This window comes from Lonchura striata, chromosome 1A, assembly GCF_050655825.1.
Source record: "Lonchura striata isolate lonStrDom1 chromosome 1A, ASM5065582v1, whole genome shotgun sequence".
Lineage (NCBI taxonomy): Eukaryota > Metazoa > Chordata > Aves > Passeriformes > Estrildidae > Lonchura > Lonchura striata.
The window spans coordinates 23,643,196-23,659,752 of NC_140741.1; the positions used below are offsets into that span (position 1 = coordinate 23,643,196).

A 16,557-nucleotide genomic window follows, 5' to 3' on the forward strand; every position below is an offset into this window, starting at 1 on the left:
TGTGATTTCATGCTGCAAGGTCATGAGCCACATCCTACAAGAGACTTGTGTGATAATATTGATTAAAAGACAGTTAGTAACACATTATAATGTGATAATACAATATGCATCTAGTTTCTTAGCACTAGCTCATCAAATGGCGTCTTTAAAAATGCTCCTTAAAGCAAATGGAAAAATAAATAAAATGAGAGTTGGAATGTCAAGTGTAAGAGTGTTTTAATATTTTCTGGTTTTATACTTAAAAATGTAAGCATAACTAAGAATCTGTATGTTGTAGAAGGTTAAGGTCTACATTAGGTTGGTCTTAAATCAGTGTGTTCTTCCATTATTCTCTTGAAAACCAGTACTCTTTCAAGGTCCAAAACTCATGGCATTATCTTGATATATTGATATTTTCCCCCCCTCTTTTTATTCAGGCGTGTATAGAGCAACAGTTTGATTCTTTAAATGGTGGAGTGTCAGTGTCAAAGAACAGCACATTTGCTGAAGAATTTGCTCATACTCTTCGTGCAGCTTTCTCAAACGTCGAAGCCAAACTTGGTAATGCAAGCTCATGCTTTTCCTGCCAGCTTCACTGTTCCTCAAATTGTTTATATTGTTTGTGTGGGAGTAAAATTCACAGGGGTGTATTTTTTCAGGTGAACCTTCAGAAATTGACCAGAGAGATAAATACGTGGGCATCTGTGGCCTCTTTGTACTGCATTTTCAGATTTTTCGGACTGTAGACAAGAAATTGTATAAGTCATTATTGGATGTTTGTAAGAAGGTAAATGCTTTATTCTTCTGTCTTTCAGTAATGAAGTAGATAATTTCCTGAGTTGCATAGTGTAGCACAGACTTGGGAAAAGAAAGAGCACAAAAAAGTCTGAAAAGAGAGTTAAGAATTTTCAACTTTTTATAACTGCCCCCTGCTGTTTTCTTTTGAAGGTGGTCTAAAATTTGTGCACTCGCATAGCAGCAAGGTAAAATAAACTTGCCATTTCTATTAGAATTTTTCTTCTCAAGATTAATATAGCACTGAAGATAAAAATCTCTTTGAGTTATGAATATTCTGGTGCTTAATAAATGCTGTGGGTTTTGGCCATGACTAGAAACATTTGTTTTGGAAGACCTCTAAGTGCAAAGTTGACTGGGATGTTTTCATATTGGATGGCATAAAGAAATTAATAAATTCTCTAATATTGTTTAGAATCACTGAGAGGGATTATAATTTCGCTCATGGTGTCCTTAGTAAACATCTAGGGAAACTTTTTAAACATCAATGTAATACTCTGTAGAAAACAATTACATAGAAATAAACTGAACTCTGTTAATTGTGTTTATTGCTACTTGGTAGTATTTTCCCCTCCTTTTTCTTTTCTTCCCAGGTACCAGCCATTACATTAACAGCTAACATTATCTGGTTTGCTGACAATTTTCTGATTCAGAAGATCCCAGCTGCAGCCAAACTACTGGACAAGAAAAGTATTCATACAGTTAAAACACAAAGGGAGAACTTTCTACAGCAGAGGGCACAGTCACTTACCAAGTATGCATCCCAATAACGCCTTTGCTATTTGGCAAATAGTTTTTAAGCATATGGGCTTTTCCATTCAGTATAGTAGTATATTGTGTGGTGTCTCTGTGGTGTTAGTTATTTGTTCCACTTCGCTGCAGCAGTGTGTGTGTGTTCATGTTGCTGCAAAAATTTTGGTCAAAACTAAGCTGCTTTTTATGTCACGCTTTCAGAAAAATATATAGTATTACATCAAAATAACAATGTTCCTGACAGTTCTAAATATATGTTTCAGTTACTTCTGTTTGCATATTTTCAAATTCCCTTCTGTTTTTTTAAACTAGTGTCTAGTAACCTGGGCTGCTTTGTTTTCTATTAGGGCTCTCTGCTTTCTATGTGTTTATGAAGGTAAGTTGCTAGTAGGCTGATAGTGGAGCTTTCCTCTGCTTGGTGATGCTACTTTCTTTACAAGCCTCTCTTTCTCTGTGGCTGTTTTTATTGCTTGTTTAATGGTCTTTGAAATTATCTGTATTTGAAGAAAGCCTCCCTTGTTTTCTGTTCTGCATGTAGTGTGCAGCTCACTTCTTTGTCTTCTAAAATATGCTTAAAGATGAGATGGAGTATTTTTAGCTGCTACTTTTAGGAACAAGTATCCTGCATAGGAAGATAACAGGGCTAAGGTTTCAGAACAAAACAAGAAAGTGTTAACTGGGGTCTGTGGAATGGCAATAAAAACTTATATTGTCTTCCAACCTGATAAGCAAGCGGGCAGAACTGAATTGGAGGGGAGGAGGGAAGGGGGGAAAAAGCAGCTCTGTGCTTGATTCTCTGACAGATTCTTTTCACTTCTGCCCTGTTTCTTTTTCAGTCCACTTTTTCCTGGCCCTGGTTCTTTCCTGGGCTTTAATTCCTAGATAGGGCATAATTGCACTGCTGTTTTGCTTCTGGTCTTGAGCAGTGGTACAAGTCTTAAGGTTAAGAAAACATCTTATTTTTCATTTCATTTCATAGAAACATAGAATAATTGGACAAGGCCTGAAGGATCACTAGTTGTAGCTCAGCAGTGCCAAGTTCACCACTAAACCATCTCCAAGGCCCTCATCTACACATCTTTTAAATACCTCCAGCAATGGTGACTCAAGCCTTTCCCTGGACAGCCTGTTGCAGTGCTTGATAGCCCTTTTGGTGAAGAAAGTTTCCCAGTCTTCAATCTAAACCCTCTCTTGTGCAACTAGAGGCTGTTTTCTCTTGGCCTTGTTACTTGGGAGAAGAGCCCAGACCCCACCTCACAAAAGTCTACTTTTGGGGAATAGTAGAGAGCCGTGAGGTCTCCCTGGGCCTCCTTTTCTCCAGGCTGAACACCTTCAGCTCTCTTGAAGGCCTTATGCTCCTTCTCCAGCTTGGTTAACCTATTCTGCATGCACAATTTTGAGGATATTTTAATAAAATCCAGATTTTGCATCTGCTGATTTGAATAGTGCAAATAACCTTTTCTTGCTTGTTTACAAATCTTTGCACTGCCTTTGATAATTGGACTGTTCCCTAAATTTGAGGACTCTTCTTAAAAGTGTAATATTTGGTAACAGCATCAATGACCTAAATACTTTCCTGCTACAACTGCTGGAAAAAGTTGTATTACAGTGTCACAATTCTCTATTTAACTCTACTTAACCATTTATTAAAACTAGTGTAATTCACCCAGATAAACATCTATAGAATTATGTTACTTAAGAACAGTCCAGTCTGGCATTATTGTAATGTCAAGTTATACTTGTTTGTGTGTGTGTGTGTAAGCAAGAAAAATTCAAACTGTGATGAAAAAAGGTAGCACCAATGTTGGGCTTTTCTGTCTAGTGTTTAAAAGCATTTTCTAACAGTTTTATGAAGCCTTTTAATTTTAGGAAGTGTGATATATGCACTGCTAAGAGGGCCATGTGTTCTCTTGAAAAGTAGATGATTTTTGACTCATTGTACAGACATAACTGGCAGACTAACTAATCCTTACCTGTAGAGAATTAAAATGTAAATGAATACAGGGTTCTGATACTTTTGGGAAGGTGAGTTATTTTGGGAGCTGAAGGTTTAAAATATTTCCCTTGCAAGACTTAAAATTTTGGAAAGAAATGAGAAAATCTTCATAATCTTCTTATTGAAGTGAGCAACGTTCTCTGATTCCTTCCCCAGAGATATGCAGTCATATTATGTTCTTGTGAGCTCGTGGATGACAAAAATGGAATCTATCTTGTCCAAGGAGCAGCGCGCAACGAGGTTTTCTGAAGATCTTTCTAACCGCTGCAATGTCTTCATCCAGGTGGGCAGGCTTTTAATGTGGCCTTGCAGCAAACTGATGCTTTGATGCAAGTTGTTAAACATAAAAAGAAACCACAGGAGTTCTGAGATCATTGGCATGTAATTTGACCGTTTTGGAATTCTTGTAAAGCTTTTAATACCCAGTACTCTTCCAAGAAAATCTTTAAAAAGCCTTTTGATAAGGAATGTGGGGAAAGGGAATCTGACTAAATATTTAGTGGCTAGAATTTTGGATTTTTCTCTTAGCATAGGAAATCAAGAAAGCTTCATCTTCTCTGTAGTAAAGGTTTTGAGTTTCTTTCCTTTTAAGCCATGAGGTACTTACAGTGGACTGGACCAGTGTCTGTTTAGTTTTATTTAGGACAGTACATACTCCCATTAAAGGTTTTGTGTTGTTTCATTGTGCTTTGCCTAGTGATGGTACTTCGTAAGAATCTTACTACATTCTGAGACAGTTGGGGTTTTTTTTGACTTACAAACAGCATGTAGTCTTAATGTAAGATGCATCTTATTTCTGAATTTATTTTTTGCTGGTTTTTATAATTATCTATCTATCTGACAGAAGTTTGATGAGTTGTGTGAAAGAAGTATGATCTTCTTTAGCTAAAGATAGGCATGTACTAGGACCTGTGGTTTTTACATTAAAATTAGTTGTGAACTTAAAGATTTGCTCCATACCTAATTGAATTTCCTGCACCACTTACTGTCTCCTCCTAGTCTCCTTTTGTTTTTTGTATTTTTACTTTTTCTTTGAAGTAAGTTTAATAATTGTTTGTCATGTTGTATGTAAACAACATTGTTTAAAAGCTTAGCGTATCTTGATGTAGAAATGATTGGTATCTTTATTGTGGGATGGGCTTTCTATTTAGAAAGTGTAAAACAGTGTAAATACTGTCAGTGTATTTGTTCCACAGAATCTGGAAGGTTGAGATTGTTTTTATGATGGGATGTTTCTTGGTGAGATGGAAATGGTCTGATGGATTGGTTTCCAATAGACTGAAATTACTAGACCTTTGAGGCTCTGTAGTTTGACTCACTGTTGATCTTTGACTCACTAAACTGTGTTTAATTGGAATGGCTTTAGAAGAGGTCATAGGCAGTTTCATGGTGTCTGCTAATAAATGGGTCTCATTCAGCTTTGGGAGCCCAGGCTTGCTTAGTGTAGTGGAGTGGTAGGCTCTGTTGTGCAGGGGCAAAGATGTCTGTCATGTTTGGAACAGAACAGAGAACACTTATTTTATTGACATGTGGAAATACTGATTTTCAATTATTCTTTCCCTTGTATTCATTTTATTTTTAGGGTTTTCTTTATGCATACAGTCTTAGCACCATCATTAAAACTACAATGAATCTTTACATGTCAATGCAAAAACCTATGACCAAAACCTCAGTAAAAGCCTTGTGCAGACTTGTGGAGCTTCTCAAGGTAGGTCACTGGAAGAAAACTTTTTTTTTTTTTTTTTTTTTTAGTAGCTTCTAACTGGCTTCCTTAGTTGATGTCACAGAGTGTTTGAGGTTGGAGGGGATCTCTGGAGTTCACTGGTCTAGCCTATCCCTGCTCAAGCAGACACCTAGATCCAGTTGTCCAGAGCTGTGTCCAGATGACTTTTGAATATCTCCAAGGATGGAGACTCCACAAGCTTTCTGGTCAACCAGGCTGTGACAGTGCTTGGTTACCCTCATAGTAAGGAAGTGTTTCGTGATGTTCAGAGGGAAACTCCTGTGTTTCAGTTTGTGTTCATTTGCCCTTGTTCTGTCACTGGGCACCTCTGACAAGAGCCTGGCTCCATCTTTGCACCCTCTCTTGTCATTTTATTTATGTACAATGACAAGATTCCCTCCAAGCCTTCTCTCCTCTGGCTGAACAGTCCCAGCTCTCCCAGCCTTTCCTCACATGTGAGGTGCCCCAGTCTGTGAATTACCTTCATGGCCCTTGGCTGGACTCTCTCCAGTGTGTCCATGTCTCTCTTGTACTGAGGAGCCCAGAATTGGAGCCAGGACTCCAGATGTGCCCTCACCAGTGCTGAGCAGGGGAAGATCACCTCCCTTGAGCTGCTAGCAAAGTGTTGTCCAGTGGAGCCAAAGCTACTATTGGCCTCTCTGGGACAAGGGCACATTGCTACCTTGCACTCAACCTGCTGTCCCAGGAAAGGACCCCCCAGGTCCTTTCCTTCCAAGCTGCTTTCCAGCTGGAGGATTCCTGGTATGTACTGATGTGTGGGAGATTGTTCCTCCCCAGATGTGGCACTTCACATTTCTCCTGGTATTTTTCTCCAAAAGGAAGATACTCTTTTTCAGGATAACTTCAGAAAGCAGTGGTGAACAAAACTTAAAAAAAAAAAAAAAAAAAAAAACAAATCAAAAAACAAAGCTTAGCTCAGTCCTGAAACTTTCTTATGCTCCTGAATATTTTTATTTTCTTGGTTTCTAAGGGTTAATTGTAACTGCTAGTAACAGCACATTACAAAATGGAAAGAGTCTGCATTTTCAGTGTGGATGACTCACACAGCTTAAAGCCAGATTCCTAAGGCAGCAATTTTGGTAACTACATGAACTAATGTGTTTTGGGATTGACTTCAGGCAATAGAACATATGTTTTACCGAAGAAGCATGGTTGTGGCAGACTCTGTGACACACATCACTCAGCATCTGCAGTATCAGGCTCTTCACTCTATCTCTGTGGCCAAGGTATGTAATCCAAGTTCTAATAATTAATCTCCCTATCTAAGTATTTTTAATAATGTTAAGTTGAATTTAAAGTATTTTTTGTATTTTTTCAACATCTAGTAGTATAATTTTTTCAACATGTGGTATGATGCTCTATCATAATCCAGAGATGTCTAAGCTTTCCAGTAATTCCAAGCTTTTTCCTAGAAAACTGTACAACATAGATGGTTACCTGGTTTTTGACTGAGAATGGTTCCACTCTTCCTCTAAACTGCTGCATCTCTTACCTTCTTCTTGTGTTCTTTTTAGATTTTATATCTATTTTCTGTGAAAATTCTAGTGAATTTTCACAAATTGACCTTTGCTTACCTCTTTCTGATGCACATTCACAAAGCAATCTGTTGCAGGTCTAAGCAGACAGGTTGTTATTTAAATCTTTGTCTTCTTGGCAAAACAGCAGTACATGATGGCTTACAGGAGCCTACTGTGGGCATAAATTCTGTTTCACTGTGGGATAAAATGGCTTCTTTTGCTTGTCAAACCTTTAAGTTCAAAATTCAGGTCAAAGGGGAAAATGAGACTTTACTATGCCTGTTCTGATGTATTATTGATTGGTTTTGTTTTTTCATCACATTCAGTAGCAGAGTTACAAAGGATGTATGCTATTGTTACTGGTGCAACTATGATGTTTCCTTTCTATTTGGCTGTAATCTCAATTTATGTATCTGGCATCTCTAAATTTTCTAGGGTAAGGAGAAAAAAAGTTGCATCCATAAAAATTTATATACATATAGTAGCAGGAGTAGCATGAGCTGAAGAATTTCCAAACTTCAAAGTCACTAAGCAAAATTGTATATCTTCAAACACTTCATACATATATATAACATTCATAAACTTTTCATATTATATCTGTAATTACATTGCAATTAATTTTATATGAGTAAAAATATGCTAAAACTTTTGCATTGAAGGATATTGAAAAGACCACTTGTGTGAACAGTTCTTGATATTTTGACTACTTATCAGAAAATATGTAAAAAGGCAAATACTGGTAAATAGAAGGATTCATTAGTTTGACTTAACCTATGTCCATGTTGGCTGCACACATCCCAAGAGTTTAGACAGGTAATATCACTGAATTGGCAGACTAAGTGAATCTGGATTCAGTTAACTCAGTTCACAAAACATAACTTGTTTGCAGAAATACTCAATTTATGACAAGTCCACAAGCTTTGGGAAGGAAGGAGTAGTAAGCTGTTGCCTTTGGACTTGGATAACTTTTCTCTGAATTCCTGTGTCTTTTTGCCATCAAGAAAAGGGTGATTTCTGATAAAAAGTACAGTGAGCAGCGCCTGGATGTCCTCTCTGCTCTGGTGTTGGCTGAGAACACCCTCAATGGGCCAAGCACAAGACAGAGGCGACTGATTGTTTCCCTTGCACTGAGTGTGGGAACACAGATGGTAAGTGCCCTCCTTGTTCCAGCCCTTCATTTGTTTGGTGGAGTGTCTTATGAAAAAAATACCAACTTGTAATCTCATGTTAGGATTTTTTTTTTCTTCATTTCTACAGAAAACATTTAAAGATGAAGAACTTGTTCCCCTTCAGTTAGTTCTGAAAAAACTGGACTTGATCAGTGAACTTACAGAGAGGTAAGCATGACAGCAGCATATGGAAGGAACCATAATGTCTTGGAGGAGCTGGATCCTCACTTTGTGATTGGCAAAATCTGATCTCTGCATGCTGGTGGTGACTTTTACATATTTTGTAGACCAGGAATGAACAAAGAATTCCTGAGTTAAGCCAGAAGCTCACTTGACTTTGGGCAAGTCATATTTCACCTGGCTGTTAATTGTTTAGAAATTCTGTGACTTCCTTAGATGACTTGGTTTTAGATAAGCTGAAATGTTTGTCTTACCCCAACCCCAAAATTTCTGAGTTAGTACCAGTCTGTACTTGGGAGATTGGGCTGCTACTTTACATGTGAACCATGTTTTACTGCTGCTGTAGTTTCTGTGCACACTCAAGTTACATCATGCTGGCCATTTGTAAGCCAGGTAAATATCTGAGTTCCATGCCGTTTTTAGGAGAGAGACAAACTCCTTTAATGGTTTACTCACAAGATACAACCTATCTGCATTTATCCCAGGATTTTATCAGGAGTGGCCTGTTTCTCTTTTAACTTACAGGAGAAATTTAGAATATATGTTTGATCTCTAGGCTACTAAGTGCATGTAATACAAAAACAGTTATTTAGGACTTTTCTGTAATATAAGATTTAAGTCTTTCACAGACTTAAGTTAACTTTTTCTCAAAAGCACTTACCTTTTATTTATAAATAGGCTAGGGGAAAAAAAAAGATAAAAAGTTATTTAATAAAATCTTTCTTCTGAAGGTCAGTGCGTCTGGAACATTAAAGTAATGGGGTAAAACTTGGGCTTGAAATGCACTTGTCTTTAGTTTAAAAACACTCACTGTGTTAGAAGAATGGTTTTTTCCAAATCTGTGTCTAACAATTAATCTTTTATTCCAGAGTTCGAGCACAATGCAACTGTTGTTTCTTATACTGGCATCGAGCTGTCTTTCCAATCTATTTAGACGATGTGTATGAAAATGCAGTGGATTCTGCCAGACTACATGTAAGTAATAATGTTACAACTCACTAACTGTTGTGACAGATTCAGATGAAGGGATGATAAACCTCAGACTGAAGCTCTTGAAGGAAAAGCTCAAAAAGCATATCCCTGACTACTACTGAGTCAGGCATTTCTTCTCGTTCTGGAGGATATAAAAGCAATCTTTGTTCTAAAACAAATTATTTGTTCTATTAGATATCCTTAAAAAAATCTCAGATTGCTATTGTTAACTCTGTGTCTGTGTCTTTGTTCCTCTATTGATTCTAATTTGAAATTAACACCTGCTAGACTTGAACATTAAAAGCCTTTGTTCCTCTTTGTGGTTACATATTTCTAAAGCAGATATCACTGTGTTCAGTGATTCTGTGTTGGATAGTTGTCCTGTAGATTTTCCATCCCTCATGTCTTCTTCCCTTGTGGAAATAATGTGTACCTGCTGCAGATGTGAATCAGGCTTTGGCATGATAATCCTGATAAAAATCAAACATCTGTTCCAGGGTTATACAGTACTGAAATTAATAAAATGAAAATAATTTCTGATTAAATAGCTAATAATTAGGATCTTCCAGTCAGTAGCAAATAATACCTCAGATTAAGGACAGGACACTTCAGTAGGGTTTATGAAGTCCATTTTTAATAAAAATAGGAAGACTAGTGAATCTGGTTTTTGTTAGCTTTGAACACTATTTGAGGTGGTGGTGACGTATCTGTCTGTTAATAGTATATATTTTTTAATAAGTATATGTTTAGTGCACTACGGGACTGTGTACCTGCTATGATGCATGCAAGACACTTGGAATCTTATGAGGTTCTTCTGGAGTGCTACGACAAAGAAATCATGGAAGTGCTCAATGAGGTAATTTGTTGTGCTTTGGGAATTAAACACACCCCTGTGCTTGAAATATCTTTAGCTCAGATTAGCGTCTGTTGTAGTAAACGTGATATGGTCTGTAAAAATAGCACAGAGAACTTTGGTGTGAAGTGTTTTAATAAAAGAGTGTTTGGTTTGACTGACGATTTTGGTTATTTAAGACTCATGTTTAATGGTATCTGTGTTGGCCAGGAACATGAAAATATTGCACTCAAAATTATGTAAATTAACAAAACCTCAGTTACAGGTTTGACTGTGCAGAGAGAAGAGTGCTTTTTGTCAGATTAGCTTCTGTTTGGATGAATGCCTAAAATAAATGCTACTGTTCTTAGTGTGCAAGCATGGCTTTTAGTAGTGAAGGGTTTGCAAATACAGATGGCCTCTTGACTGAATTATTATCTAGAATTATGAAGGAGGTTTGATAAAGAAAATGCAAATTTGTATTTCCCAAGTCTTGGTTTTTAACCTTTGAAATATGCTTTTTATTTGACTAGTTTGACTAGAAAAAACATTATGTATTATTCAGAAAATCAGATCAAATTTCTTATTGCAAGACTCTTCTTCATTGAGTTTATCATTAGTATTTAGAGAGATAGCCCTAAGCTTAGCTCCCCTTGAAATGAGAAGTGAGAATATTTGAATGTAAGTTGTGTTAAACTCACATGTGGAAGTTTTAGTCATGTAAAAATGGCATTAGGTAGGTAAACTTTTACGTTTTCTGAGCTGTGTAGCTTTTTCTTGCTATTTGTACAATAAGCTATTTGTAGAACAAGAACACAGGAAATCAATATCTTTCTGGTTCCCAAGTATTTATTCACTTTGACTTGTGTGGCCCTACCAAAGCAAAGCTTTCTTCACTAGTTTAATCAGTCTTACACGCATCTGTGGAGAGAAATGTTGATTCTGCTAAGAGAGCACTGTAAATGGACATTGAACGTGACTTTTTTTTTGTGCATTCTTTTTTTTTGTGTGTGTTTGTTTGGGGTTTTGGTGGGTTTTCCTTTTTTTTTTTTTTTAAACTTTCTTGAATAGCACTTGCTGGACAAATTGTGTAAAGAGATAGAAAAGGACCTGCGTTTATCAGTTCACACCCACCTGAAGCTGGATGACAGAAACCCCTTCAGAGTTGGCATGAAGGACCTGGCTCACTTCTTCTTTCTGAACCCAATACGTTTTTTCAATCGGTTCATTGACATAAAAGGTGAGGAGTTCTACATTTGCTTGGTTCTGTTACTTTTCATCTCTTATACTTTGGCTTTGTATATCTTTTCACTTTTTTCCACACTCTCCTAACTCAATAGGTAGAATAATTTTAGTTCATCCTTTGTGTTCACAGCTTATGTAACTCATTATTTGGACAAGACCTTCTACAACTTGACGACCGTAGCCCTTCACGACTGGGCCACCTACAGCGAGATGAGAAACTTGGCAACCCAGCGCTATGGTTTAAGTATGACTGAGGCTCACCTTCCCAGCCAGACTCTGGAGCAGGTACAGTGCCCACAGGGCAGGAATAGAATTTAAACCATTCCACTGTCATAGGCCTGAGTCACTGAAATGAAAGTATCCAAGAGCAGAGAACTCTTTGGAAAAAGTGACCTTTTAATTTCTGGTTGAATTGTGAGGCAGGATCTTTATCTGCCTTTGGAGATCACACTGATATCCTTTAATATTATGTTGGACTTTAATTGTTCATTTTTTAACATAATTAAATTAATTGAGTATGCAATGTCAGAAAATATTTTCTTGAAAATTCAGTGTCAACAGTTTGGCAAGCAGTAGATCCAGACAACTGTTGTAAGTCTGGAATGACCTTTCAGTGGTAGGTCTTTTTCCCTGGTTTATTGCTAGCTTTTCAGCGAATTCTGCTTAGTGGTGATCAAGAAAAACTATTTCATAGGCTGGAGATGGAGGACTTTGGGACACCTGTGAATAGAGTGACTTAGAGCCTCCTAAAAGCTGCTAAACATGGTGACATTAAGAATAAAGTTGTGTCATCAAGTTAAGGGTGAAGATATTCACTGTTGCAGGGTGTACAGATCGCATAGTTCTGAAGAGTTTCCTTCAGAGTTTATTATCTTGGATGTTTTTGGCAGTTTGTTTCATTTCCTCATTTGGGTTAACACATTGGTGAAAACTCTTAGAAATTTGGTCCCTTCTTTTATGTTCATGATGGCTGTGTCTTCCTAAGTTGAAAGAAGGCATAGAACTAAGAACTTCAGGTTGGTTTTATTTGGGATTTTTTTTTTTTTTTTTTTTTTTTGGCATAGAAGTGCTGTAGATCAGTTTCTGTTTCCAGCTTTTGTTTTCTCTTGGCCATCTTTGATCAGCACATTGTTACAAAGAATTAAACAATTTCACAATGTTAGTTTCATAACATTCATTCTGGTATGAGCTTTACTTCAAAACAAAGACACCCAACACTTTATAGCCCCCCCAGCCTCTAAAGCCTGATAAAATCCCTGGCACAACTGGAAATAGGGTATGTAAATTAAATAGTCGTCTCTAGGCACCATGATAATTAAGGGACTCCTTAGGGGAAATAGTGTAAACAGTTTTAAAATTTATATTGTAAATAGCAAACATGAGTCCTTCATACAGATTGGGTTAACAGTATTGAAAATTAGCTAGTTCCTTATTTCTCTGAAGACATATATAAGTCTGTAGGCATCTTTAAGTCAAGATTCTATATTTTAGAATCTGAAAACTGATACATTTCCATTTTATATTTTTTTTTATTGTTTAACTGTGCCTTGTGGAATAGGCTGGAGATTGCCTTACTTTCAGGGGAAGCTGGGGAAACAGACAGGAGTGCAAATGTTAAAGCATGAGCTGAGCTGCTTTTTTGTGCTCTTTTTTTCTCCTTACAGACACCAAACAAAAATTAAGAGGTTCTTCATTTTGCAAAATAAAAAACTGCTTTCTAAAATACCTTAAAATAACTGCAGAAACAGTATTTCTGCAACTTAGAAGTTAGGCTTGTCAGTTGTAGTGCTTGAGAAATTTTATCATAGTAATTCTCAGTAAATAATATTGTTTCAGGGTCTGGATGTTTTGGAAATCATGAGAAATATTCATGTTTTTGTATCCCGCTACCTCTACAATCTGAATAATCAGGTAAGGTATAAACCACATCTTTCCTGGCATTTGGCTCCAGATTGAAGGGATTGCAAAATGCAGAGTGGAGTACATGTAAGAAAAGGCTGGGCTGAATATGCATAGTGAGAAGCTATAAAAAAATAGGTGCTCTAGGAAAATATCTTGTGGGATGCCATGGGTTGTTCTTGGAGAATGTTGTGTAGCATATTTTGGAAATGTTTTGCCAGTAGGAACACTCCATGTCAATTTTCCAGTGAAGCTAGAAGGCAGCAAGGATAATTGTCTGCTCTATAAGAATATACTAAGTATGTAGTGATTTTTGAGCTTGAAAAATGTGATTTTTGAGCTTGAAAAATATGTATCTGAAAATAGGTTATTGGAGAGATGAAGCAGTGAATGACATGGAGAATGTGGACAGGGAACAAACCTTTGAGGTTTCTCACAATGTGAGAATGAGGAGCCCACTAAAAAGTGAGCAGCTTCCTGAAAGAAAATAAGTACTTTTTTTCATAGCTTTTAATTCAGTAGTGGAATTTATTGCTGTGCTATATGTGGGGTCAAAAGTGCAAACAGGTGCCAAAAGAATTTAGACTACTTAATGTAGGATATAATCTCAAATGTGGGAGTCTTTAGTGCAACATCTGCCTTAGAATTGTTGAATCACAGCTATGTAGAAATTGGAAGAATTGATCAGGTGACATTCATTGTATCCATGCTGTATTTTCTTGGTTCTTTCCCTAATCACCAGTTATCAGCTGCTTTCAGGATATAGGCTATTTGGATCAATAATTTATCACAGAACCAGTTTTGGGTATTTAACTTTATTTTTCCCTCTCTGCCTCCCAGATCTTCATTGAAAGAACAAGTAATAACAAACACTTGAACACCATCAATATCCGACACATCGCTAACTCAATTCGAACTCATGGAACAGGAATCATGAACACAACAGTGAGTATCTTTTGCACTGCTGCTGTTGGGCCATTTGTTTGTGATGGTGCACAAAAACCTCCTCCTTGCATCTCCTAATAGTTTATTTGGTTATGCAGTTTTAAAAACGCAGTAACAAGGTTCTGTGTGAATTAATAAAACAAGCGAGTTCTTGGATGTGGACAAATCAATATCACAAAGTTTTGAGGGTTATCACTTCCAATTAACAAAATGTTTAGAGAAGAGATCTAAAACTACATCAAAGGAGTGATAGATGTTCTGGTTGGACTGTTCTGAACAGTGTGCCATGATTTTCTCCTTATTGGCACTTAGTAGACAGATACATCTGCTGCAGTTAAAGTCTTGAAAAAACGCAATGTTAATTTTTCTAAGTTCTTCTTGTAATTGTTATGCTTAAGAAATACCAGCTGTTCAATTTTCAAAATAAAGCTACAGACCTCTCATCACTTGTTGGAAAAATGAATTCTTATTTCAAAGCTTTTAATGATGTCTGAGGTATAGATGGCCATTTTAACCAGCCAAAGGTATTTGCCTCTTTGCAAGGCAAACACAAAGATGTGCATTGTGTCTGCTACAGCAGGAAGTAATCAAGTTTGTATCAGTATCAAGTTTGGATACAATGATAAAGGTGTTTTCAGGTCAGTGCTTTCCAGTCTGCTGCTTAAGTTCCACCTTGTTTCTGTTTCCTTTTTTCTATTATTTTGGCTCTATTAGGAAAAAAAAAAAAAAAAAAGGAACTTGCTGAAATATTGAACCCACTCTCAAGCCATTATTTTAGAAGTGGAAATTACTGAAAATAAAATTTTAATTATTTCTTTCACTTTTATTCTGAGAGTGGGAGAGAGGGGACTTTCTCAAAAATGCTGCTACTCCCATTATTTTTGGTGATGTAGATTTACTCACTTCTGCTTGTGAGTTAAGTTGTTTTTGCAGACATGAGATGTATTGAGATGAGAAAGTATTTTAGAAAACTTTTTGAGGAAGTGAAAAAGTTGTGTCAGGAGGTTATGCAGATTCTACGGACTAAGGAAATTTATAATGTCCATCTGTTTCCACTTGACATTTGTATTATTTCAAAAAGGACAGTTACAGGATATTCCAGATAAAATAATGGCTGTGTAGGGCAGGTGATCAACTGAAATACTAACCTTGACACTTGGTCCTTTCCTTCCAGAAGAATGATTTCACTGTTTTAAAAGAATAAGGAAAAATGAAAAAACAAAGTTGAGAACTTTCATTAGAAGTTACACAGGCATATGGTGAAAACAGGGTGTTAGATGTCTTTGTTACTTTGCTGACTTTCTTGATTTGACTGGTTTTTTTTTCTTTTTGCCTCCTAGGTAAATTTCACTTACCAATTCTTGAGGAAAAAGTTTTACATTTTTAGCCAGTTCATGTATGATGAACATATCAAATCCAGACTTATCAAAGACATCAGATTCTTCAGGGAAGTCAAGGATCAAAATGATCACAAGGTACAGTGTTTTTGAAGGCTGAAGAGAAATTTTTTAAAAGATTTGCTACTTTCATGTGACTGAAGGTGCACCAAACCATAACACTGCTATGATTTAAATGTGTATCCCCAGACAAGGGGACAGCTTTTCTCCTGGCAAAATGCAGTGTTACCAATGTCTGTATTCAGGAGTGTTTTGTTTCATTCTGTCTGCTCTGTAAATATGGAGTTGGCTAAAATCATTCTCTCAGTGATTTAAGGATGATTTGATGGAGTCGTAGTCTGTTCTAGGAGGTTCTAAACTTCTTGTTCAACTCATGCATTACAGTTTTCAGTTTTGAATAATAAGCTTACTTGAGTGGAATCCAAAATGCTGTGATCAACTTGCAGAAGTGACTAGGTAAAATGACTCTTGTGAATTATACAGACAAACAGGTATATAATTTATAAGAAACCAAAGCTGTAAATGTGGTGTAAAACCACATTACAAATAGAATTTTATTGATGTGATGAAAAACTTTTTTTTAAGGGTAATTATTACAAATAATTTATATTTTTTTCTAGTATCCATTTGAAAGAGCAGATAAATTCAACCGTGGCATCAGAAAACTTGGAATAACCCCAGATGGCCAGAGCTATCTTGACCAGTTCAGACAACTCATAAGTCAAATTGGTATGAAATGCTATCTAACCTTTTATAAATGTTAATAAATGGAAGAGATCTTCATCACCTACTAACTGACATTTTAGCTTAGGCTAAAGCTAGATTTAATTCCAGTCAGATGGAAAGTAATTCACTTGTAGCCCATGCTAAGTACATTCTTTCATTTAATTATACAGAAATGGCCTTTGCATGTCTTAATCTAAAATACAGTTATAGCTTGCATAGATTCCCATTCCCTTTTCAGTTCTTTGCTTTGTTATGGAACTGATTTTTACCCATGTTGAGTGTATTTCCTCCTAAAAACCTATTACTGTTAAGTTCATGTATTTAAAAAATGGGCCATATATCCAGCTGAAGTATCCTTGAGTGATGCATGATGTGACAATGATATTTTCAGCCACTGATGCTGTGAAT

The 16,557-nt window shown here is 36.5% G+C and overlaps 1 protein-coding gene across 6 annotated transcripts in view; it reads left to right on the top strand.

The window, feature by feature from the left end:
• WASHC4 (WASH complex subunit 4) overlaps window positions 1-16,557 on the top strand; it is a 69,022-nt gene that overhangs the window by 14,002 nt on the left and 38,463 nt on the right. For all 6 annotated transcript variants that reach the window (XR_014952156.1, XM_085569605.1, XM_021536103.4 and 3 more), the window contains exons 11-26: window positions 417-540; window positions 639-766; window positions 1,368-1,528; window positions 3,680-3,806; window positions 5,106-5,231; window positions 6,386-6,493; window positions 7,786-7,932; window positions 8,042-8,121; window positions 9,003-9,108; window positions 9,845-9,961; window positions 11,009-11,177; window positions 11,313-11,467; window positions 13,019-13,093; window positions 13,922-14,026; window positions 15,367-15,501; window positions 16,044-16,152. Coding sequence is in view for 5 of the 6 variants with exons in the window: in XM_085569605.1 (XP_085425731.1) it covers window positions 417-540; window positions 639-766; window positions 1,368-1,528; window positions 3,680-3,806; window positions 5,106-5,231; window positions 6,386-6,493; window positions 7,786-7,932; window positions 8,042-8,121; window positions 9,003-9,108; window positions 9,845-9,961; window positions 11,009-11,177; window positions 11,313-11,467; window positions 13,019-13,093; window positions 13,922-14,026; window positions 15,367-15,501; window positions 16,044-16,152 (1,972 nt within the window). In the remaining variant the exon portion in view is untranslated. The remainder of the gene's footprint in view (window positions 1-416; window positions 541-638; window positions 767-1,367; window positions 1,529-3,679; window positions 3,807-5,105; window positions 5,232-6,385; window positions 6,494-7,785; window positions 7,933-8,041; window positions 8,122-9,002; window positions 9,109-9,844; window positions 9,962-11,008; window positions 11,178-11,312; window positions 11,468-13,018; window positions 13,094-13,921; window positions 14,027-15,366; window positions 15,502-16,043; window positions 16,153-16,557) is intronic.